General features: G+C 45.5%; 1 protein-coding gene across 4 annotated transcripts in view; it reads right to left on the bottom strand.

Annotated features, from left to right (window-relative positions):
* Positions 1 to 6,061: 6,061 nt before the first annotated feature.
* LOC135001670 (oocyte zinc finger protein XlCOF6-like) overlaps positions 6,062 to 26,533 on the bottom strand; it is a 47,022-nt gene continuing 26,550 nt past the window's right edge. For 2 of the 4 annotated variants that reach the window (XM_063951599.1, XM_063951600.1), the window contains exons 3-5: positions 17,441 to 17,538; positions 16,895 to 17,294; positions 6,062 to 10,118 (exon numbers count right to left, since the gene is read on the bottom strand). In XM_063951599.1, the coding sequence (XP_063807669.1) occupies positions 8,296 to 10,118; positions 16,895 to 17,243 (2,172 nt within the window). In that variant the 5' untranslated portion in view covers positions 17,244 to 17,294; positions 17,441 to 17,538 and the 3' untranslated portion in view covers positions 6,062 to 8,295. Of the gene's footprint in view, positions 10,119 to 16,894; positions 17,295 to 17,440; positions 17,539 to 23,271; positions 23,748 to 26,533 lie in introns of those variants that run through there. The other 2 variants (XM_063951601.1, XM_063951602.1) reach the window with 2 other exon arrangements.

Below are 26,533 nucleotides of genomic sequence, written 5' to 3'. Positions count from 1 at the left end.
CCTTCCACAATGATATTTCCAATATCATATATGTGACTAGTATGTGGAATTACAACATATGCAGTGCAATGTGTGCATGAAAATATAGTCACTGGCTCCATCACTTAGTATCCGATATCCTGGCATCCCCGACCTGTATATTTACAAAGTACATAGTAATTTTATCAATTATAATCTGTTATTCTATCACAATAAACTTTGATATATCAATTATCTGTTATTCTGATTTTGCAATATTCTGGATTTTCATACTAGTACTTTGTCCATACGGAACCAACTTTTGTGACTTTCCTGTGGGATTTACAATATAAACGGGCTGTAGCTGTGGTTCTGTAGGATTACTTTGCCTGTCGCTTTCTTTCTTTTTGCTATTACAATCTAGACGACGTATTGTCATGCGTTACTTGGTCTGAGAACATTCACATTTCCAGGAACCTTGCGTATAGGGAGTAACCCTTAACCTTTCCTTATCACAGCGTCTGGTACTACGTGCTGTGGACGGTTCCCCAGACTTATTAGTTCTGCATTTATCAGACCAAGGAACATTACAGTTATGACAATCTATCTTGGTACATTTCCATCCTGTTACTTGTGTCTTACACACTGTGGAAATAAATCGTAATGTTAATATCATGCTTGAAATATATAATAACAGGAAACGGCTTTTGATCACGTTTAAAAAATCAAAGAAAACTCCATTCACATATATACATCTACATAAATACACATACATACCCATACAAATGCTTGTAGGAAAAATAATCTTAAAAAAAAAAAGTAAAAATAATCTAAAAAAGAGTAAGTAATTTAATACTGTACTGTAAAATGCTGCACAAACAAAATAAAACATTTAACTTGTATATAAAGTTATGACATATATGTTTCTGAAATAAAACATTTTTAAGTATATGTTCAAAGAGTCAAATAACTCCCAGTCACTGATTGAAGGCAAGATGTCTGTAAGTAATATGACCTTTGTATCCTCTACATACAGCACCTCAGGAGCTTCACTAGGTCATCCGTGACTTACAGCGTGAGAGAGAGAAAATACTAGTCTTAGAGATACCTCTCCATTGCTGCGTAACGGTGTTACAGAAACTTCTAATATCTCAGATAATAACACAGTACAGTAGTAATGAGTAACATCTGAGGAATTTCTAGACGCATAATATAAGCATAGTACTACAGTATACTACTGATGCATTAATGTATGTATATGGCATTATTATCTCTAATATGTGTCGGCGGGGTTGCCCGCTCTATAGCATGTGGGGTCATGTTATGGGTGATTATGTGCTGGCAGAATAGCACATTCTCCTCAGTATGGGAGATGTCATTAGGTGGATCTAACATTGAATTTGCACAATTGGAATTATATGGTGGAGGATTTTTTATTACATTATTACCACAATTATTTACATTATTTGCTTTCCCGTGTTATTTAAGATCGTATAATCAAACCTGGGACGTTCTCGTAGGGATCTTATTGACCTAGCAATATTTCCTGGAGTATTAGTAACATTAACACATGTTTTATTATTTCCATTACAGTGTTACTATAATCATTGAGTCTTTATTTTCCAGTTATACATTTCTTTTCCACAAGTCTAAAATCTGTAAATGCTTTATTCTATCATTTGGTTTTATTTATTTTCTTTATCTGTCTCTCAAGGCACTTCAGCATCATGGGTTCAAAACTACCCATCTCAGGAAACTTTGGAGGTCATTCCGAGTCGTTTGCTCTGTAATTTTCATTGCATCGCAGTGAAATTCCGCTTAGTACGCATGCGCAATATTCGCACTGCGACTGCGCCAAGTAATTTACTATGAAGATAGTATTTTTACTCACGGCTTTTTCTTCGCTCCGGCGATCGTAGTGTGATTGACAGGAAATGGGTGTTACTGGGCGGAAACACGGCGTTTTAGGGGCGTGTGGATAAAAACGCTACCGTTTCCGGAAAAAACGCAGGTGTGGCCGGAGAAACGGGGGAGTGTCTGGGCGAACGCTTGGTGTGTTTGTGACGTCAAACCAGGAACGACAAGCACTGAACTGATCGCAGATGCCGAGTAAGTCAGAAGCTACTCTGAAACTGCTAAGTAGTTTGTAATCGCAATATTGCGAATACATCGTTCGCAATTTTAAGAAGCTAAGATACACTCCCAGTAGGCGGCGGCTTAGCGTGAGCAACTCTGCTAAATTCGCCTTGCGAGCGATCAACTCGGAATGAGGGCCTTTATTTCCTCTTCCCTGGTGATGTCATTCAACTTCGTCACATATTTCACACACACTTGTCCATAAAAATCAATCATACAACTAATCGTGGTTCCCATAATAATCTTAGATGAGTCACTTCCCATTTTCAACAATAACAAAACAATATATTCTCTTTACACAACAATGGGGGTCATTCCGAGTTGTTCGCTCGCTAGCTGCTTTTAGCAGCATTGCACACGCTAGGCCGCCGTCCTCTAGGAGTGTATCTTAGCTTAGCAGAATAGCGAATGAAAGATTAGCAGAACTGCTACTAAATAATTCTTTGCAGTTTCTGAGTAGATCAGTCCGTTTAGTTCCTGGTTTGACGTCACAAACACGCCCAGCGTTCGGCCAGCCACTCCCCCGTTTCTCCAGACACTCCTGCGTTTTTCCCTGACACGCCTGCATTTTTAACACACTCCTGGAAAACGCTCAGTTACCAACCAGAAACGCCCCTTTCCTGTCAATCATGTACCGATCAGCAGAGCGACTGAAAAGCGCCGCAGAATCCACAGCAAATCTGCTAAGTTTTTAGTTAAATAACTAAGCACATGCGCCCTGCGTGCCTTGCGCATGTGCAATTAGCAACAAATCGCAGCATAGCGAAAATAGGCAACGAGCGAACAACTCGGAATGACCCCCAATGTCTGTTGCCGAGGGTTACAATGTATAGCCTGGACTGTTCTCTGTGGCCACAAAGAATCTCAATGAGACTTCTTAGAGTGTCTTCTGTATAATTTAGAATGACAAGACCATAAGTTATATATTTAGCAAGTGACCCCTTTATCCGCCCCCACCTTTCGGGGGATAGTATACTCCTATATTACTTGAATCCGTCCTTCAAGCATTCACAAAGTTTACACAACTTCTTATCAATGTACTTCTACTTTCAGATAACACACTTGCATCAGTTTGGATAGAGGTACTTCTTAGTTTCTCTTTCTCTCAATTCTTTGTTTATAATATAAATACATACAGTGCCATGCTAGACAGAGAATAGAAAGTAACTGTGGTACTTAAAAGTATAATAATTTGTTATTTAATATTTAATTATGCATGAATATAGATCACAAGAACTCACCAACCAGCCGAGTTCACTATAGCTAGCTTCCCAGCAACCACAGAAGATTTTTGCAGGTGCAGAGCAGATTAAGAGTACACAGAATATTTAAATAAAAGGTATATTTACCTCTGTGTGCAGCTGGCTGATGTCCCCACTTTCTGTTGCGTCTTGAAAAGCAGCATTTTCTGAACCATGGGTGGTCGTAGGTAACCGGAGATGAGCCCCCATATGTTAAAGCTGAATTATAATAAATAATAATAATTGAGAGTTCTCCATTGTGATGATATTCAGCATATAGAATTTATTATCAAAGAGGGAACCACGGCCAATATTCTGTTCAGAGAAGCGTGGACCAAGACAAAATTCACCATGAGCCTGTGTCTTTAGAACACTGACTTTACATTATTTATACCATAACATTATACAATTATTCATAGCTTATTTACAAACAAGGCGTACATATAGATTAAATCATGGAGATACATTGGTTGATGAAATGCCAAATATGGTCAGATTAGCTAATTAAAGAGAGTGGTCTTATCCAGAAGATGGCAGACTTGTTCATAAATCTTGAATCTCCTATACATAACAATTAGGTTCTCTAATAGGCTTCGTTGTCATAAAGGTCATTCTTGTTCATAATAACGTGTTGTTGTCCAAAGTGTAGGTCCATCAGATATTCCATGATATGTCCTTCTTGTACTGCCACAAAGACTCATACACTGTCATTGAGCACTCATTATCTATACAAAGGCCTTGCTACTAGCCACGTAAAACACCTAATCAAATGATGCTCAAGGGTTGAGGGAGGATATTACTCTGTGCACATTAACTCTATACTAAAAGTAGACACTGTTTAAGGGAACATTAGAATATCAAGAATCATAGCACAATTAATGAGACAATACAGGATATTTGATTTCACTTCAACACAGTGAACTTGACATCACTGTCCGCAAGGTATATCTCTACAAACAGGACACTTAACCATTAGGCTGCCAATGTGTTTGTACAGCAGGGAGACTTTTCTCAAGGTGTATTCTGAGACTGTTACCACTATCAGGTGGAAAATTACCAAAACTATAAACAGGTCAAACCAGTGATTCTGAGATCACTGATGGTGGTGTACATCACTGAGGGAAGGCCACTTAACCATTAGGCTATGGAGCCTACACAAGAATTTGCACAGCAGAGAGACTTTTCTCAAGGTGTATTCTGAGAATATTACCAATATCAATATCATTTGGAAAATGACCAATACTGTCAAATCGAATCACTGGATTGGAATAAGTCATCCTGACATTACTGTCTGGAGGGTATGCCACTGTGGGCAGCACACTTAACCATTAGGCTATGGAGCCTGTCCATGTTTTTACACAGCAGAGAGATTTTTCTCAAGGTGTGTTCTGAGACTGTTACCAATATCAATATAAGGTGGAAAATGACCAATACTACCAGGTTGAACCCAGGATTTGAACATCACTGTAGGCAGGACACTTAACCATTAGGCTACGTAGCCTGCACATGTATTAACACAGCAGAGAGACTTTTCTCAAGGTGTATTCTGTGTAGTTAATGTTGAAATGTAATAAAATCAGTAATAATAATAAACACAGTGCAACATCCATCTGAGGATACAACCATCATCCACAAGCCTAGGGTACTCTAAAGGGCCCTACACACTAATAGAACTAGAACTCGTTCATATCTTTTAGTGTGTAGGCACCAACGATGAACAGTGCCTGGACCCACGCTCGTCCATCGTTGGTGCCCCGTTGCTTATGCATGCAGGACAATATGGATGAGATTGTCCATATTAGCATGTACTGCTATGGAGCTGGGTGATGGGGGGAGGGAAGAAACTTCACTCCCTCAATCACCTCCTCCTCGGCAGCCAGCTCGGCGGCATAGCGACGAATGTGTAGGGTCTTTAGCCATGTAGAAGCATTTCCAAGTAACTCACTGAGCCACCACATGGCCAAGAATGTTTTTAGACCAGTGATGGCTAACCTTGACACTCCAGCTGTTGATGAACTACACATCCCAGCATGCCCTGCTACAGTTTTGTTATTTTGCCATGCTAAAACTGATACAGGGCATGCTGGGATGTGTAGTTCAACAACAGCTGGAGTGTCAAGGTTAGCCATCACTGTCTTAGACTGTTACCAATATCAGCTGGAAAATAACAAATACTATGATGTCAAGCCAGGGATTAAAGCCAGTGACCCTGACATCACTGTCTGCAGGGTGCATCACTGTCTGCAGGGTACATCGCTGTCTGCAGGGTACATCGCTGTCTGCAGGGTACATCACTGTCTGCAGGGTCCATCACTGTCCGCAGGGTACATCACTGTCTGCAGGGTACATCACTGTCCGCAGGGTACACCACTGTCCGCAGGGTACATCACTGTCCGCAGGGCACATCGCTGTCTGCAGGGTACATCACTGTCTGCAGGGTACATCACTGTCCGCAGGGTACATCACTGTCTGCAGGGTACATCACTGTCTGCTGGGTACATCACTGTCTGCAGGGTACATCACTGTCACAAAAAAAGGGGAAGGAAGCGAAGGAAATGGTGGGAGGGAGAGGGGAAGTCAGTTGCACAGGAAAAGAAATTATGAGAAAGGCCCCTATTTCACGTATCTCATTAATTGCTCATATTTCCAAGGGGGTGCTACCACAGATCATATTGTAAATGCACAGTAAAGGGAAAGGAAAAAGGATCTGTCTTGGGTTCACAAAGTTTAAAATATAACTTTTAATTGTTTCCGTTAAAATTTGGATTTGACACTATATTGTAGCATATTCTACTGAGTAGCTAATATGCGAAATATTAAAACCACAAATAACAAATATGTGAAAGTATAACAACACTGTGAATTATAGAGAAAGACAATAAACATAGATTTAAAAAAACTGAGCGTCTGTTTGGTGTCTGTTCTGTTAAGTCCCTGTTTTTATCTATCAATATTCTTCCACGTTTGTATTCCACATGGATACAATTGTGTTCAAATAATAGCCTCAATGTTTAGAGGAATATTTCTAGCACTTCAATGTTTGAAAAAATGTGTTTCTGGCACAGAGCCCGGATTCTATAACTAGAACATATGTTGCAATCTTGAAGGATCTGATATATTGTTTCTATGTTCTTTGATTTGTTATGAATCACTTAGATTTCCAAAAATCAGTCACACATAGATATGTGTATAGGGTGTGTATAGATAAATGTTGGGCTGTGGTCAGACATACAATAGGTACTCTGCGGCTAAGTTATATTCAGCCGGTTACTGTGATCTTTTATGACTGATCAATTTGTTCACTTTTCACCCATATGTATCGCTCAGGGTCAGGTATATGACCGGCACTCTGCAGCTAGATTGGCTGCTGTGGTCTGTTATAACTGAACAGGTTCTTCACTTTCCACCCGAATATGTAGCTCAGAGTGACATTACTTTCCACATTAATAGAGGTGCCGTAATTATCAGTGGTCCTTTAATTAGGGTCTGATAAAGTAACCATATGATCACCAAGTGTAGATCGTTTGCCTATACAGATCCCTTCAGCAGAATAATGTGTGTTATAAATATGTGCACACTAATATCTGACAGTTCTCTTAAGATGAGCGATACATATGAGCTATCTGAGTTGATCGTAGCTACAATCATCTTCCCTGACATGCGGGGGAAACACCCAGCACAGGGCTAGTCCGCCCTGCAGGTCAGTGCCTCCCCCACCAAATACAAAAGCATTACACAGCGGCGATGCTTTTATATTTCTGGAGTAACTCCCAACCAGTGCAGCTCCTGCGGCTGGCCGGGAGTTGTTCTTCACTGCCGCCATGGCCCGCACCCCCAACGGTCCAGCCACGCCTGCGTTGGCCACCGTCCAGCCCCCTCCCTGTCTCAGAGCCGATTGCTAGGCAACGATGACTGGCATGCGCCAGCGCAGTTCCGACCCGATCGCTGCGACAAACTGCAGTGAGCGATCAGGTCGGAATGACCCCCAAAGTGGGATAATACAAGTACATGTATGACTAGGTAGATCTTCTGAGGGGAAATAAGTGCTGGAGTTTGGCTATGGTCCACACATGAGGAACTGATTGTAGCTGATACCTGATGTCTAAGTGTCACTCCACCACCCAGGACATCAAGATTCCGCACATGGGCTCTCATTCCGAGTTGTTCGCTCGCTAGCTGCTTTTAGCAGCATTGCACACGCTAGGCCGCCGCCCTCTGGGAGTGTATCTTAGCTTAGCAGAATTGCAAACAAAAGAGTAGCAGAATTGCTACTAAATAATTCTTTGCAGTTTCTGAGTAGCTGCGGACCTACTCACGAATTGCGATCAGCTCAGTCTGTTTAGTTCCTGGTTTGATGTCACAAACACGCCCTGCGTTCGGCCCGCGTTTTTCCCTGAAACGTCTGCGTTTTTTTGCAAGCGCCGGAAAAACGCAGACTTGCGCCCATAAACGCCCCTTTCCTGTCAATCATTTACCGAACACCAGTGCGACTGAAAAGCGCTGCAGAAGCCACAGCAAAACTGCTAAGTTCTGTGTTAAATAACTAAGCGCATGCGCCCTGCGTGCCTTCCGCATGCGCAATTTGCAACTAATCGCAGCATAGCGAAAATTGGCAACAAATGAAATCGGAATGACTCCCATATCAGTATTTTGTAACTCTGAACCCCCAAGCGCAAGCCTGGTTGGTTCGCAAATTGAGCTGTAGCCCTGCCCTTTGTTGGTGAGCTTCTATCATAAGGACCTGTTTCACCAGGACTGAGTCACAGCCAACTAGCATCACCCACACTTGGGGATCAGCTAGACATTTAGGATTGGTACTAGGTTCTCAGTACCCGGAGCAAAAGACAGATCTGCATAGCAGTGGTAGATGAGGGTAGCATCTATTATTGCAAAAAGCATAGGAGATAGGATAAGAACCTTGAAGAACAACGCATGGCAGTGATAAGTATACTCCAGAAGATTAAAATGGTTCCTCACCTGTGTGACTTCTCTGATGTGTAACAAGTTGTGATTTCCGTGTAAAACATTTCCCACACTCAGAACATGGAAATGGCTTCTCACCTGTGTGAATTCTCTGATGTTTAACAAGATCTGATTTTTGTGCAAAACATTTCCCACACTCAGAACATGGAAATGGCTTCTCACCTGTGTGACTTCTGTGATGTATAACAAGTTGTGATTTCCGTGTAAAACATTTCCCACACTCTGAGCAAGAAAAAGGCTTCTCACCTGTGTGACTTCTGTGATGTGTAACAAGAGCTGATTTGTGTGAAAAACATTTCCCACACTCAGAGCATGGAAATGGATTCTCACCTGTGTGACTTCTCTGATGTCTAACAAGATGTAATTTCTGTGTAAAACATTTCCCACACTCAGAGCAAGAAAATGGCTTTGCACCTGTGTGACTTCTCTGATGTTTAACAAGATCTGATTTGTATGCAAAACATTTCCCACACTCAGAACATGGAAATGGCTTCTCACCTGTGTGACTTCTCTGATGTATAACAAGTTGTGATTTCCATGTAAAACATTTCCCACACTCAGAGCAAGTAATTGGACTCTCACCTGTGTGACTTCTGTTGTGACTAATAAGATCTGATTTGTGTACAAAACATTTCCCACATTCAGGGAATGTAAATGGATTCTCATCTGTGTGACTTCTCTGATGTATAACAAGTTGTGATTTCCGTGTAAAACATTTCCCACACTCAGAGCAAGAAAAAGGCTTCTCACCTGTGTGACTTCTCTGATGTTTAACAAGATCTGATTTTTGTGCAAAGCATTTCCCACACTCAGAACATGGAAATGGCTTCTCACCAGTGTGACTTCTGTGATGTATAAGCAGAGCTGATGTGTGTGCAAAACCTTTATCACACTCAGAGCATGGAAATGGATTCTCACCTGTGTGACTTCGCTGATGTTTAACAAGATCTGATTTCTGTGCAAAACCTTTCCCACACTCAGAGCATGGAAATGGATTCTCACCTGTGTGACTTTGCTGATGTGTAACAAGTTGTGATTTCCGTGTAAAACATTTCCCACACTCAGAGCAAGAAAAAGGCTTCTCACCTGTGTGACTTCTCTGATGTTTAACAAGATCTGATTTCTGTACAAAACCCTTCCCACACTCAGAGCATGGAAATGGCTTCTCACCTGTGTGACTTTGCTGATGTGTAACAAGTTGTGATTTCCATGTAAAACATTTCCCACACTCAGAACATGGAAATGGTTTCTCACCTGTGTGACTTTGCTGATGTGTAACAAGTTGTGATTTCCATGTAAAACATTTCCCACACTCAGAACATGGAAATGGTTTCTCACCTGTGTGACTTTGCTGATGTGTAACAAGTTGTGATTTCCATGCAAAACATTTTCCACAGTCAGAACATGGAAATGGCTTCTCACCTGTGTGTGTTCTCTGATGTGTAACAAAAGCTGATTTGTATGTAAAACATTTCCCACACTCAGAACATTGAAATGGCCTCTCCCCTGCCTTAGCTGGCTGTTGGGTAATAAGCTTTGTGTTCTGTGTAAAACATTTGGCATCTATAGAACACGGAAACACTGTATCTACTGGCAGTGCTGTAACAGATACACCAATATCAGAGTGATCAGGAGAACATTTCCCAGGATCAGAGGGATCAGCTGATAGAGCTGGATGTATAATTGGGGTAATGGGGTTATCTCCTGGAGAATCCTGTCTTCGGTCATTATCTTTTATGTCACAATCCGGGGATAACATTAGATGTCCTTCTGAGATATTCCTGCTTGTGTGTCCATCTGCTGGAAATAAAATACATTATGGAAATGTGACATTTTCTGTAACAATATTAATCTTGTAAACAATAGGAGAAGACGACTCTCTGGGGCACTTAATTGTAAATGTGTGTGTATAATAAAACATAACTTTTAATGAAGGCTTTATAATATTGTGTCTCAGAGTATCATTGTGTCCACCCTCCTGAGAACACTCACAATAACAAATGCAATATGATAACAAGACTTAGATATCTCTCTCTCTTGTACTAGTAACTAACCATGAAGTATAAATGGAGATGTAGTCACTCGCCAAGTCCTATGTCAGCACCAATGTAAAACTATGGATAGGGAACATATCGTATGAATTGGAGATTCTAAATGAACAATAATATCAGTCATATGAGCTGATGGATCAGAGAAATGTCTCCTAACGTTACTCCTGGAAGCATTGGTAAGGTAGCATTCCTTTATGTGTGCGCTCATACGCTGGTAAGCCTGTACAAGTGTTACTCACCTTTTATATAAGGTATATTGCTACAGTAGAGTAGGTGTGGTACAAGGTATTTTACATGCAATACACCATATAATACCCTGCAATCATCATCATCATCTGCTAGGTTATAATCCACTGTTACACCCCCATCATCAGTGTCTTACCTCTATTCTCTCAATAGTAATAAGGATGGTGTGTGTACAGTAAGTATGATACAGAGAATTACATATCAGGATCTATACAGCTGCCGCCATACTTCTGCTTCTCATACGTGTGCTACTGGCAGCAGTGAACATCTGAGTGAGAGTGCAGGGAAGACAGCAGAGTCTGATGAGAAAGAGATTGGATCTGCCTTTGCAGGGATGTACCACACCTGTCACCCCTGTTACTATATAAAAATAAGATTTTAAACCTACCGGTAAATCTTTTTCTCCTAGTCCGTAGAGGATGCTGGGGACTCCGTAAGGACCATGGGGTATAGACGGGCTCTGCAGGAGATATGGGCACTCTAAAGAAGTTTTAGTATGGGTGTGCACTGGCTCCTCCCTCTATGCCCCTCCTCCAGACCTCAGTTAGAGAAACTGCCCAGGGGAGATGGACAATATGAGGAAAGGATTTTGTTAATCTAAGGGCAAGATTCATACCAGCCCACACCAATCATACCATATAACCTGGAATGTACGCAACCAGTTAACAGTATGAACAAAACAGTATCAGTCAAAGACCGATTCCAACTGTAACATAACCCTTATGTAAGCAACAACTATATACAAGCCTTGCAGAAATAGTCCGCACTGGGACGGGCGCCCAGCATCCTCTACGGTCTAGGAGAAATAGATTTACCGGTAGGTTTAAAATCTTATTTTCTCTTACGTTCTAAAGGATGCTGGGGACTCCGTAAGGATCATGGGGTTTATACCAAAGCTCCCAAACGGGCTGGAGAGTGCGGATGACTCTGCAGCACCGATTGAGCAAACGCGAGGTCCTCATCAGCCAGGGTATCAAACTTGTAGAATTTTGCAAAAGTGTATGAACCCGACCAAGTAGCAGCTCGGCACAACTGTAATGCAGAGATGCCTCGGGCAGCCGCCCAAGAAGAGCCCACCTTCCTAGTGGAATGGGCCGCTTTGCTCCTTGTTCCGCCCTAGCGGCTTACTTACACCACTGCTGTCAAGTCGTCCGACAGAATTAACACGGGCAGATCACGAAGCATATGTTCATTGAAAATAGCTCTTAATTCAAGAAAGCTTATTGCAGACAAACTTCCCAGCTTGACCTTTTCCTCTGGAAATACTTCCCTTGCAAGGGCTGCTCCCCAGTCTCGGAGATCTGCATGCATGGACACCAGGATCTCATCCTGGATTCTGAACCTTCCTCCCTCTAGGAGGTGAGAACTGAGCAGACACCACAGGAGCGATATCCTGGCCATTAGGATTATATTCCGACGCCTGTGCAGGTGAGATCCGGACCACATTTCCAACTGGCCCCGTGAAAACCACTCTGGCATTTGACCTGCTCACCGAAAAAGGCCTCTTAGGCCGCACCCATCTTCTTCATCAATGGAACATATTGATGGTTTGTCACTGCAAATCTGATCCGACTCCGGATCCTCAGACCTCTTTCCACAGGAACACACAGAACTTCAACCGTTCAGTATCTACTCTGATACCCACCTCCGACATCTCCGTCATTGGGAACAACAGCCTTCCCCTGTGTTGAAGAACAGTCAGAGAGAAACAACGATTTGCACCACTTGTTTCTTGACCTCGCCTTAATCCGGAGAGCGTCTGAGTACAGAATAACAATGGCTCCTACTACTGAAAGAAACCCATCATACTGCCATCACTCCGGTGAAATGGCAAAGACAATCCTGGACATCAACCCAGGTAAGCTGAATGCGGAGAAAAATTAATCTAAACCCTTTTCTACCTTTACGTGCTGGAGATCCCTGGCCTGAGAGATTCTATCCTGTAGTTCAACTTCGTAAGTAGAAATCTTAGTTTTCTTTCTTTTTTTTTAACAGGGACAGCAGGACAATGCCCTGAACCTGACGCAACTCTGGTATGGCGTCGCGTACTACCTCCCCTTTCAGAGGGGAATCGGTAAGATCTACTTTAAAAATCAGTGAGGGGAATCATCTGTAAACTCCAGGATGTCCCCCTTTGGATTCCATTATTAACTCACAGGTCCAAGTCCATTCCCAGACTGACTGAAGAGTAGTAGACGAGTTCCCACCAGAGTGGGCTCCAGCCAGATAGACCCAGTGACATGCGGTGGATGTGGTAGAAACAGAAAACGACATCCGCTTCTGCGAACCTAACAAGGCTGCAGAACTCTTACCTTTTCACCTTCCACAATCTGCACAGAAAGGGAAAAAAGAAGGGTATCGAACCGGTTAAAATGACTGCATCCCAAAGCAGAATGCGTCACCAACCGTTGTGAGGGAATCTAACTCACGAAGTTAGACTTACCAGTGGTATCCGCCGAGATTGACTGAGGCCTCCCCTAACAGCGGTACACCGTCCCAGGGAAACACTCCAGTATCTCTCGGAGTCTGCCTCAGCATTCCCCCGGCCACACCTCCTGCAGTCGCACGGCAGCCTGCCGCCATGTTATAGAGAAGAATCAACATAAGACACACCCTCTCTCTCTATAGGGTAATTCTATTGGATGCCTTTCCGAATACAAACACTCCTCCATGCGCATGAAATGCAAATAACTCCAAAGCATAGAATAAAATATCACTTAGCTTCCTGTATACGATCCTTTGTGACAGGGCCCCGTGCAGACCAGGAGTTGACTTTTACAGTATTCTATCCGCGGCAGGAAAAGAATAAACCTTGTGAGGATCTGAGACCAACTCGCCACGGCCGACCTAGAGCTTTATCAACAGAGCGACCAGCACATGAGAAGGATTACTATTACTTCAGCATTCATTATAAATCATAATATGAATATACATATTGTAATACACATATCCTACATATATATATATATCTCTCTGTGTTCTGTATATATATATATATATATATATATATATATATATATGTATACACCATACATATAAGCGGATTGTCCGCAACCATCGGGTCCCTAGTGACATTAATGTGTTCTGAATGTGTATGTCCATGTACTGAATGCCCCAGTTGTGGATCTAACCAGGAAACCTTATGGTCGACATAAAACATAGTAATCGTCGACAGCAGGGAGTAGTACCAGGCAAAATAACATTCTTGCGACCCCAAGGGGTCCAAGGGAAATATACATATATAATTTTAATATCACACCCCCACAATACTACCATGTCTGTGCTCGAGCTACAGGCCCATGAAACCGTACCATACATATACATATAAATATATATACAGGTATAAGGCAGTTACAGCATGTTAATTTACATCCAGTATTGACAGTTGGTGCCGACAGGGTCACCCACATACTACTGTGTCTCCCATAGCGTGTTTACTCTGTGAAAGAATACCACTACCGACCTGCTGACACTTCATTTACTCAATCAAGTACCACAGGAGTCGGCAATGCCGACAGAGATATTCCCATAACTGTCTGCGACAGAGCCCTCACACATGTCGACACGTGTACTAAAAGCTATAGTGGGTATCTGACAGGGAAAACACAGACACTTATCTACAACACACTGACTACACGGCCATGATCTAACATAGTGCTATACTTCTATATTGCACTAATCACTGTGCCCCACTTCCTTTACACTGCTATGTACACAGAGCTTTTGGCGGGGACTGTTGGAGAGAATGGCGCTGTATCGTGCTGTGAGGGCTAAGCCACGCCCCCGTTTCGGCGCGCTTCAGCCCCGCTGTTATTTTAACGGTTCATGCTGGCGGGGGTTCGTATACAGTGTCCGTGCACTGTATACATGTCATGCCAGACATAAGGGGAGGAGCCAGTTCACACCCATTCAAAGTCTTATAGTGTGCCCATGTCTCCTGCGGATCCCGTCTATACCCCATGGTCCTTACGGAGTCCCCAGCATCCTCTAGGACGTATGAGAAATCCTGGGAAAACCCAGAGAAAAAATTCCAGATCCCTAAAAGAATTCTCATTGCTTTCCCTTTCCCTGAAGAGGATAGGAAGAAGTGGGAAAATCCACCTATAGTAGATGCTTCTGTATCTAGGCTGTCTAAAAAGGTGATTTTACCCGTCCCTGTTTCAACCGCCATAAAGGAGCCGGCTGACCGGAAGATTAAGACTATGCTCAAATCACTATACACTGCTACAAGCGTAGCTTTAAGGCCCACTATTGCTTGTGCGTGGATTTCTAAAGCCATAGTAAAGTGGTCAGACACCTTACTAGAGGACTTAGATTCTATGGATAGGAGTGACATTGACTTGTTTTTACGTCACATACAGGATTCTGCAGGTTTCATGGTGGAGGCAATGAAGGACATTGGCCTGCTTCTTCCATGGCTGTCTCGGCACGCAGAGGACTCTGGCTACGCCAATGGACTGTGGATGCAGTATCAAAGAAAAGTGTGGAGAACCTGCCATTCACAGGTCAGGCACTATTTGGGGACGCATTGGATTCGTTGATTTCCACGGCGACTGCGGGTAAGACATTTCTTCCCACCGCAGCAGCCCCAGCTAGGAAATCATACACCTACACTGTAGTCCTTTTGGACCGCAACATTTAAAAAATCCAAACCCCCTCCCACCTTCTTTACAGGAGGTCGGGGAAGATCAAAAAAACCTGCACCAACAGGTTCCCAGGGACAGAATCCAGGTTCTGCTTCCTCCAAATATTCAGCATGATGGTGGACCTCTCAGCCTGGAGATCAGGCAGGTGGGAGCGAGACTAAAAGATTTCAGTCACGTCTGGGTGTCATCATGCTTGCATAGAGGGACAACAGCAGCACTGTGCCCGCTGCCCTAATGCAGCCATCTGAACCGGTTTAGCACTCACCACTCAATTAGGGGTGGCGGCATGCTGTGGGGAAGAGTGCACACCGCTGTGGGTGAGCGAAACAACCCCTTTCAGGAGCTATGTCCTGTCAGCGGGGATCTGGACTATTAACCGTTCAAGAGGTTGGTACCGGTCCCCCCCCTAAGTCTCACGACGCAGGCAGACTGGTGCCAACCCGTCCTTCCTGAAAACAAAAACTAAAATACATTCTGAAAAAAACTCTCTGGAGCTCCAGAGAATGCACCCGGCTCCTTGGGCACATTTTTCTAAATGTAGTCTGATAGGAGGGGCATAGAGGGGAGGAGCCAGCACACACTAATGATTTCTTAAAGTGCCAGGCTCCAATAGACCCAATCTATACCCCATAGTACTAAGACCATCCCAGTATCCCCAGCCTAGAATAATAGGGGCTGATGGCTACTGATGTATGAGATACACCAGAGAGTGTGGGGAGGAGACTGGTCAGATCTCTGGGCTGGTAACACACAGTGACATGATGTGAGGGGAGAGCAGAAGTATAATAGGGGCTGATGGCTCCTGATGTATGAGATACACCAGAGAGTGTGGGGAAGAGACTGGTCAGATCTCTGGGCTGGTAACACACAGTGACATTATGTGAGGTGGAGAGCAGGAGTATAATAGGGGCTGAAGGCTCCTGATGTATTAGATACAACAGAGAGTGTGGGGAGGAGACTGGTCAGATCTCTGGGCTGGTAACACACAGTGACATGATGTGAGGGGGGAGCAGGAGTATAATAGGAGATGATGGCTCCTGATGTATGAGACACACCAGACAGTGTGGGGAGGAGACTGGTCAGATCTCTGGGCTGGTAACACACAGTGACATGATGTGAGAGGAGAGCAGGCGTATAATAGGGGCTGATGGCTCCTGATGTATGAGATACACCAGAGACTGTGGGGAGGAGACTGGTCAGATCTCTGGGCTGGTAACATGATGTGAGGAGGAGAGCAGGAGTATAATAGGGGATGATGGCTCCTGATGTATGAGATACACCAGAGAGTGTGGGGAGGAGACTGGTCAGATCTCTGGGCTGGTAACACACAGTGACATGATGTGAGTGGGAGAGCAGGAGTATAATAAGGGCTGATGTCTCCTGATGTATGAGATACACCAGAGAGTGTGGAGAGGAGACTGGTCAGATCTCTGGGCTGGTAACAGAAAGTGACATGATGTGAGGGGAGAGCAGGAGTATAATAGGGGTTGATGGCTCCTGACTTCCCCACTGGGAAAATAAATATTCCTCATTAGTTTGTACTGACAAAGGAGGGTGTAGGATAAGAGATTGCTGTAGTGACTGAGCAAGGAGAATATGTGACTCTTTTCTGTAATAATTGTTTATTACTCACCTGTGCTGATATCTGTAGGGATCTCCTCCTCCTTACACTGCTGATCACCCCTCACATACGTCTCTTCTTCTCCCTCTATATCTTCTGCCTTTATATCAGTCACATACGTCTCTTCTTCTCCCTCTATATCTTCTGCCTTTATATCAGTCACATACGTCTCTTCTTCTCCCTCTATATCGTCTGCCTTTATATCAGTCACATGCGTCTCTTCTTCTCCCTCTATATCTTCTGCCTTTATATCAGTCACATACGTCTCTTCTTCTCCCTCTATATCTTCTGCCTTTATATCAGTCACATACGTCTCTTCTTCTCCCTCTATATATTCTGCCTTTATATCAGTCACATACATTTCCTCTTCTCCCTCTATTTCATCTGTTTTAATATCAGACAGACGTTCTACCTAAAAAAAACAAAAACAAAACACAACACTATAATGACATTTGGAGAAAACAGTATAATATCAGTGTATAAGACACACAGCTTCTCTACAGATCATATAGTGACAGTCACTGTAATATATTGGGTGAGACCCTAAATCCCACCTACCTGATCCTCCTGTGGGGTCCTGTGATACTACTCTGTACAATCCTGGGAATACAGAGGACGGGGACATCTCTCTGGGGTATCTCTGTTACTGAACCCATCTGTAGGAGACACACAGTGACTGAGTACAGAGTATATAATAAGATTTTACTCACCGGTAAATCTATTTCTCGTAGTCCGTAGTGGATGCTGGGACTCTGTAAGGACCATGGGGAATAGCGGCTCCACAGGAGACTGGGCACAACTAAAGAAAGCTTTAGGACTACCTGGTGTGCACTGGCTCCTCCCTCTATGACCCTCCTCCAGACCTCAGTTAGGATACTGTGCCCGGAAGAGCTGACACAATAAGGAAAGGATTCTGAATCCCGGGTAAGACTCATACCAGCGACAGCAATCACACCGTACAACTCGTAATACTATACCCAGTTAACAGTATGAAATACAACGGAGCCTCTCAACAGATGGCTCTCAACAATAACCCTTTAGTTAAACAATAACTATATACAAGTATTGCAGACAATCCGCACTTGGGATGGGCGCCCAGCATCCACTACGGACTACGAGAAATATCTTATTTTCTCTAACATCCTAAGTGGATGCTGGGACTCCGTAAGGACCATGGGGATTATACCAAAGCTCCCAAACGGGCGGGAGAGTGCGGATGACTCTGTAGCACCGAATGAGCGAACTCTAGGTCCTCTTCAGCCAGGGTATCAAACTTGTAGAATCTTGCAAATGTGTTTGACCCCGACCAAGTAGCTGCTCGGCAAAGTTGCAAAGCCGAGACCCCTCGGGCAGCCGCCCAAGAACAGCCCACCTTCCTTGTGGAATGGGCTTTGTGCTACAGATCCAGCGAGCAATAGTCTGCTTTGAAGCAGGAGCACCCAGCTTGTTGGGTGCGTACAGGATAAATAGCGAGTCAGTTTTCCTGACTCTAGCCGTCCTGGAAACATAGATTTTCAGGGCCCTGACTACATCCAGCAACTTGGAATCCTCCAAGTCCCGAGTAGCCGCAGGCACCACAATAGGTTAGTTCAAATGAAACGCTGAAACCACCTTAGGAAGAAATTGGGGACGAGTCCTCAATTCCGCCCTATCCATATGGAAAATCAGATAAGGGCTTTTACATGACAAAGCCGCCAATTCTGACACACGCCTGGCCGAAGCCAGAGCCAACAGCATGACCACTTTCCACGTGAGATATTTTAGCTCCACGGTTTTAAGTGGCTCAAACCAATGCGACTTAAGGAAATCCAACACCACGTTGAGATCCCAAGGTGCCACTGGAGGCACAAAAGGGGGCTGAATATGCAGCACTCCTTTAACAAAAGTCTGAACTTCAGGCAGTGAAGCCAGTTCTTTCTGGAAGAAAATCGACAGAGCCGAAATCTGGACCTTAATGGACCCCAATTTGAGGCCCAACGTCACCCCTGACTGTAGGAAGTGCAGGAATCGACCCAGTTGAAATTCCTCCGTTGGGGCCTTCCTGGCCTCACACCAAGCAACATATTTTCGCCATATGCGGTGATAATGTTTTGCGGTCACATCCTTCCTGGCTTTGATCAGCGTAGGAATGACTTCCTCCGGAATGCCCTTTTCCTTCAGGATCCGGTGTTTAACCGCCATGCCGTCAAACACAGCCGCGGTAAGTCTTGGAACAGACAAGGCCCCTGCTGCAGCAGGTCTTGTCTGAGAGGCAGAGACCATGGGTCCTCTGAGATAATTTCTTGAAGTTCTGGGTACCAAGCTCTTCTTGGCCAATCCGGAACAATGAGTATAGTTCTTACTCTTCTCCTTCTTATTATCCTCAGCACCTTTGGTATGAGAGGAAGAGGAGGGAACACATAAACCGACCGGTACACCCACGGTGTCACTAGAGCGTCCACCGCTATCGCCTGAGGGTCCCTTGACCTGGCGCAATATTTTTCTAGCTTTTTGTTGAGGCGGGACGCCATCATGTCCACCTGTGGCCTTTCCCAATGGTTTGTAATCAGCCGGAAGACTTCTGGATGAAGTCCCCACTCTCCCGGGTGGAGGTCGTGCCTGCTGAGGAAGTCTGCTTCCCAGTTGTCCACTCCCGGAATGAACACTGCTGACAGTGCAAACACGTGATTTTCCGCCCATCGGAGAATCCTTGTGGCTTCTGCCATTGCCATCCTGCTTCTGTCGGTTTACATGGGCGACCGCCGTGATGTTGTCTGACTGAATCAGTACCGGCTGACTTTGAAGCAGGGGTCTTGCCTAACTTACGGCATTGTAAATGGCTCTTAGTTCCAGAATATTTATGTGTAGGGACATCTCCTGGCTTGACCATAGTCCTTGGAAATGTCTTCCCTGTGTGACTGCTCCCCAGCCTCGAAGGCTGGCGTCCGTGGTTACCAGGACCCAGTCCTGTATGCCGAATCTGCGGCCCTCCAGAAGATGAGCACTCTGCAGCCACCACAGTAGAGACACCCTGGTCCTTGCAGACAGGGTTATCTGAAGATGCATCTGAAGATGCGATCCGGACCACTTGTCCAACAGATCCCACAGAAAGATCCGTGCATGGAACCTTCCGAACGAAATTGCTTCGTAAGAAGCTACCATCTTTCCCAGGACTCGCGTGCAGTGGTGCACCGACACCTGTTTTGGTTTGAGGAGGTCTCTGACTAGCGATGACAACTCCTTGGCCTTCTCCTCCGGGAGAAACACCCTTTTCTGTTCTGTGTCCAGAACCATCCCCAGGAACAATAGACGCGTTGCAGGAACCAGCTGCGACTTTGAAATATTCAGGATCCGGCCGTGCTGTTGTAGCACTTCCCGAGCTAGTGCTACTCCAATCAGCAACTGTTCCCTGGACCTCGCCTTTATAAGGAGATCGTCCAAGTACGGGATAATTATAACTCCTTTTTTTTTCGGAGTATCATCATTTCGGCCATTACCTTGGTAAATACCCTCGGTGCCGTGGACAGACCAAACGGCAACGTCTGGAATTGGTAATGACAGTCCTGTACCACAAATATGAGGTACTCCTGGTGAGGAGGGTAAATGGGGACATGCCGGTAAGCATCCTTGATGTCCAGTGATACCATGTAATCCCCTTCCTCCAGGCTTGAAATAACCGCCCTGAGCGATTCCATCTTGAACTTGCATCTTTTTATATACGTGTTCAAGGATTTCAAATTTAAAATGGGTCTGACCGAACCGTCCGGTTTCGGTACCACAAACATTGTGGAATAGTAACCCCTTCCTTGTTGAAGGAGGGGTACCTTGACTATCACCTGCTGCGAATACAGCTTGTGAATTGCCTCTATCACTGCCTCCCTGTCCAAGGGAGTCGTTGGCAAGGCAGATTTTAGGAAACGGCGAGGGGGAGACGTCTCCAATTCCAGCTTGTATCCCTGAGACACCACTTGTAGAATCCAGGGATCCACCCGTGAGCAAGCCCACTGATCGCTGAAGTACTTGAGACGGGCCCCCACCGCACCGGCTCCGCTAGTGGAGCCCCAGCGTCATGCTGTGGACTTAGAGGAAGCGGGGGAGGACTTTTGTTCCCGGGAACTGGCTGTATTTTGCAGCTTTTTCCCTCTAACTCTGCCGCGCCTTTAACCCGCTTGCCTTTCTGGGGCCGAAAGGACTGTACCTGATAATACGGTGCTTTCTTTTGCTGTGAGGGAACATGGGGTAAAAATGCTGATTTCCCAGCTGTCGCTGTGGAAACTAGGTCCGAGAGACCATCCCCAAACAACTCCTCATCCTTGTAAGGCAAAACTTCCATGTGCCTTTTAGAATCTGCATCCCCTGTCCACTGCCAAGTTCATAACCCCCTCCTGGCAGAAATGGACATTGCATTTATTCTAGATGCCAGCCGGCAAATATCCCTCTGTGCATCTCTCATGTATAAGACAGCGTCTTATATATGCTCTATGGTTAGCAATATAGTGTCCCTGTCTAAGGTATCAATATTTTCTGACAGGGAATCTGACCACGCAGCTGCAGCACTGCACATCCATGCCGAAGCAATAGCTGGTCTCAGTATAATGCCTGAGTGTGTATAAACAGACTGCAGGATAGCCTCCTGCTTTCTATCAGCAGGTTCCTTGAGGGCGGCCGTGTCCGGAGACGGCAGTGCTACCTTCTTTGATAGACGTGTGAGCGCTTTATCCACCCTAGGGGATGTCTCCCAACGTAACCTGTCCTCTGGCGGGAAAGGGTACGCCATTAGTAACTTTTTAGAAATTACCAGTTTCTTATCGGGGGGAAGCCCACGCTTCTTCACATACTTCATTTAATTCATCAGATGGAGGAAAAACCACTGGTAGTTTTTTCTCCCCAAACATTATACCCTTTTTTGTGGTACCTGGGGTAACATCAGCAATGTGCAAGACATTTTTCATTGCCGCAATCATTGAACGGGTGGCTCTATTGGAATGTACAGTAGTCTCCTCGTCGTCGACACTGGAGTCGGTATCCGTGCCTGCATCTGTATCTGCCATCTGATGTAGCGGGCGTTTTAGAGCCCCTGATGGCTTTTGAGACGCCTGGGCAGGCACGAGCTGAGAAGCCGGCTGTCCCACATCTGTTATGTCGTCAAACCTTTTATGTAAAGAGTCGACACTATCACGTAAATCCTTCCACATTACCATCCATTCAGGTGTCGGCCCCGCAGGGGGTGACATCACATTTATCGGTACCTGCTCCGCCTCCACATAAGCCTCCTCATCAAACATGTCGACACAGCCGTACCGACACACCGCACACACACAGGGAATGCTCTGACTGAGGACAGGACCCCACAAGAGCCCTTTGGGGAGACAGAGAGAGAGTATGCCAGCACACACCAAAAGCGCTATATAACACAGGGATTAACACTATAACTGAGTGATTTTTCCCAATAGCTGCTTATATATATATATATATATATATATATATATATTGCGCCTAAATTTAGTGCCCCCCCTCTCTTTTTTACCCTATGTAGTCTTGAAACTGCAGGGGAGAGCCTGGGAGCGATCCTTCCAGCGGAGCTGTGAGGGAAAATGGCGCCAGTGTGCTGAGGGAGATAGCCCCGCCCCTTTTTTGGAAGACTTCTCCCGCTTATTTATATGTATATCTGGCAGGGGTATTTTACACATATATAGTCTCTATGACTATATTATGTGTTATTTGCCAGCAAGGTACTCTATATTGCAGCCCAGGGCGCCCCCCCCCCCAGTGCCCTGCACCCATCAGTGACCGGAGTGTGAGGTGTGCATGGGGAGCAATGGCGCACAGCTGCAGTGCTGTGCGCTACCTTGATGAAGACCGAAGTCTTCTGCCGCCGATTTCCAGGAACGTCTTCTTGCTTCTGGCTCTGTAAGGGGGACGGCGGCGCGGCTCCGGGACCGGACGACCGAGGCTGGGCCTGTGTTCGATCCCTCTGGAGCTAATGGTGTCCAGTAGCCTAGAAGCCCAAGCTAGATGCCAGCAGGTAGGTTCGCTTCTCTCCCCTTAGTCCCTCGTACCAGTGAGTCTGTTGCCAGCAGATCTCACTGAAAAAAAAAAAAAAAACTAAAATATACTTTCTTTTCTAGGAGCTCAGGAGAGCCCCTAGTGTGCATCCAGCTCAGCCGGGCACAAAATTCTAACTGAGGTCTGGAGGAGGGTCATAGTGGGAGGAGCCAGTGCACACCAGGTAGTCCTAAAGCTTTCTTTAGTTGTGCCCAGTCTCCTGCGGAGCCGCTATTCCCCATGGTCCTTACGGAGTCCCAGCATCCACTTAGGACGTTAGAGAAATGTGATTATCAGAGGATGTGTGTATATAGGGGCCCCCATACCTGCTCTCCCCTGTACAATACATGACAGTCTCCTCTTACCCAGTGATGTGAGGGGTCGGTGATTCTCCATCATCACGTCCTTGTACAGACCCCTGTGTTCCTCTATATACTCCCCTTCCTGCATGGAGACATAGGGGTATATGCAATTGCGGTCGAATTCCCGAAATTGTCGAATTTCGGGTCATTTTCGCCCCATAAAAAAATTTGCCTATGCAATTCAGCGCTTTCCGACCAAAAAACGGACTTTCAAAATTCGACTTTTTGAAATTCGAATTTTTGCAAATTCGACTTTTCTGCAATGATACAAGTGCTGCAATTCGACCAAAGCATATTCAATTCAAGTTTGGAAATTCGACAGCAGTGCTTTTAGACAGCAAATTCGTCATTTTCAATCCGCCACACTTTGGAGGGTGAAAACAATAAAAAAAAATTTAAACATGTTTTTTTGGGTGTTTTTTTTTTAGGAATAGCATATCTATTTATATTAGAAGGGATTAGTTACTTTTTTTTTTTTTTGGAGGCACAAATATTATTTATATATTTTTTAAAATATTATTTATTTTTTTATTTTTTATTGCTGGAACGGTAAAATCCTAAAGAAAAATGGCGTGGGGTCCCCCCTCCAAAGCATAATCAGCCTCGGGCTCTTCGAGCTGGTCCTGGTTCTAAAAATGCGGGGAAAAAATTGACAGGGGATCCCCCGTATTTTTAAAACCAGCACCGGGCTCTGCGCCTGGTGCTGGTGCCAAAAATACGGGGGACAAAACGAGCAGGGGTCCCCCGTATTTTTAACACCAGCATCGGGCTCCACTAGCTGGACAGATAATGCCACAGCCGGGGTCAGTTTTATGCCGTGCCCTGCGGCCGTGGCATTAAATATCCAACTAGTCACCCCTGGCCGGGGTACCCTGGGGGAGTGGGGACCCCTTCAATCAAGGGGTCCCCCCCCCCAGCCACCCAACGGCCAGGGGTGAAGCCTGAAGCTGTCCCCCCCCATCCAATGGGCTGCGGATGGGGGGGCTGATAGCCTTTTGTGATAATGAAAAGAATATTGTTTTTTCCAGCAGTACTACAAGTCCCAGCAAGCCTCCCCCGCAAGCTGGTACTTGGAGAACCACAAGTACCAGCATGCGGGAGAAAAACGGGCCCGCTGGTACCTGTAGTACTACTGAAAAAAAAATACCCAAATAAAAACAGGACACACACACCGTGAAAGTAAAACTTTATTTCATACGTCGACACACACATACTTACCTATGTTCTCACGCCGACATCGGTCCTCTTCTCCATGTAGAATCCAGGGGTACCTGAAAATAAAAGATCAATATACTCACCTCAGCCATGGTCCAGAGATACATCCATGTACTTGTAGAAAAAAACAAACCGCAAATACCCGACCAAACGGACTGAAAGGGGTCCCATGTTGACACATGAGACCCCTTACCCCGAATGCAGAGAGACCTGTCAGTGACAGCTGTCACAGAAAGGTCTCTAAAGCCAATCAGGAAGCGCAACTTCGTTGCGCTCATCTGATTGGCTCTGCGCGTCTGAGCAGACAGCGCATCGCACAGCCCCGTCCATTATATTCAATGGTGGGAACTTAGCGGCTAGCGGTGAGGTCACCCGCCGGTCAGCTGCTGACCGCGGGTTAACCCCACCGCTACCCGCAAAGTTCCCACCATTGAAAGTAATGTAGCGGCTTTGCGATGAGCTGTCACAGCACAGACAGCGCACAGCCAATCAGGTGAGCGCCACGGAAGTAGCGCTTCCTGATTGGCTGAAGGGACTTCAGTGACAGGAGTCACGTGATATCCCGGCATTCGGGAGAAAGGGGTCTGATGTGAAAGCATGGGACCCCTTTCAGTCCGGTATGGATCGGGTATTTGCGGTTTGTTTTTTTGCCAAGTACGTGGATTATCTCTGGACGTGGATTTATCTCTGGACGCTGGAAGGTGAGTATAATTTTTTCACAGGTACCCTCGGATCGTAGGAGACCGTGGCAGTCGGCGTGTCAACATAGGTAAGTATGTGTCTGTCGGCAGTGTGTAATAAAGTTTTACTGTCGACGGTGTGTGTGTCCTGTTTTTATTTGAGTATTTTTTTTCCAGTAGTACTACAGGTACCAGCGGGCCCGTTTTTCTCCCGCATGCTGGTACTTGTGGTTCTCCAAGTACCAGCTTGCGGGGGAGGCTTGCTGGGACTTGTAGTACTGCTGGAAAAAACAATATTCTTTTCATTATCACAAAAGGCTATCAGCCCCCCCATCCGCAGCCCATTGAATGGGGGGGGACAGCCTCGGGCTTCACCCCTGGCCCTTGGGTGGCTGGGGGGGGGGGGACCCCTTGATTGAAGGGGTCCCCACTCCCCCAGGGTACCCCGGCCAGGGGTGACTAGTTGGATATTTAATGCCACGGCCGCAGGGCACGGCATAAAAGTGACCCCCGGCTGTGGCATTATCTGTCCAGCTAGTGGAGCCCGATGCTGGTGTTAAAAATACGGGGGACCCCTGCTCGTTTTGTCCCCCGTATTTTTGGCACCAGCACTAGGCGCAGAGCACGGTGCTGGTTTTAAAAATACGGGGGATCCCTGGCCAATTTTTCCCCGGATTTTTAGAACCAGGACCAGCTCGATGAGCCCGAGGCTGGTTATGCTTTGGAGGGGGGACCCCACGCCATTTTTTTTCCGGGTTTTTCAAATCGCTGCAAAATCCGCCAAATCGGCCGATTTTCGCCCGCGGTTCTGGCGAATCCGTTTTTCATTGAATATGGTGAATTCCGGCAGCCACCTTCCGGAATTCACCTGTCGAATTAAGTCGAATTAAAAAACGGCGAAAAATTGCAGCGATTCGCTGTGAATTGCATATACCCCATAGACAGTGACTACCTGACACATTATAGGAACCGGACACACACAGTGATACATTCATCACCCAGACACATCCCCTGGTGTTACTGTACAATGTCCCATTCCCAGCAGTCACCTCTCCAGTAATCACCCAGACACGTCCCCTGGTGTTACTGTATAATGTTCCATTCCCAGCAGTCACCTGTCCAGTCATCACCCAGACACATCCCCTGGTGTTACTGTATAATGTCCCATTCCCAGCAGTCACCTCTCCAGTCATCACACAGACACATCCCCTGGTGTTACTGTATAATGTCCCATTCCCAGCAGTCACCTCTCCAGTCATCACCCAGACACATCCCCTGGTGTTACTGTACAATGTCCCATTCCCAGCAGTCACCTCTCCAGTCATCACCCAGACACGTCCCCTGGTGTTACTGTATAATGCCCCATTCCC

Source organism: Pseudophryne corroboree, unplaced genomic scaffold, assembly GCF_028390025.1.
Source record: "Pseudophryne corroboree isolate aPseCor3 unplaced genomic scaffold, aPseCor3.hap2 scaffold_1663, whole genome shotgun sequence".
NCBI classification, from domain to species: domain Eukaryota; kingdom Metazoa; phylum Chordata; class Amphibia; order Anura; family Myobatrachidae; genus Pseudophryne; species Pseudophryne corroboree.
Note: the sequence above shows the minus strand (reverse complement) of the source record. Positions and strands in the feature narration are given on the sequence as shown.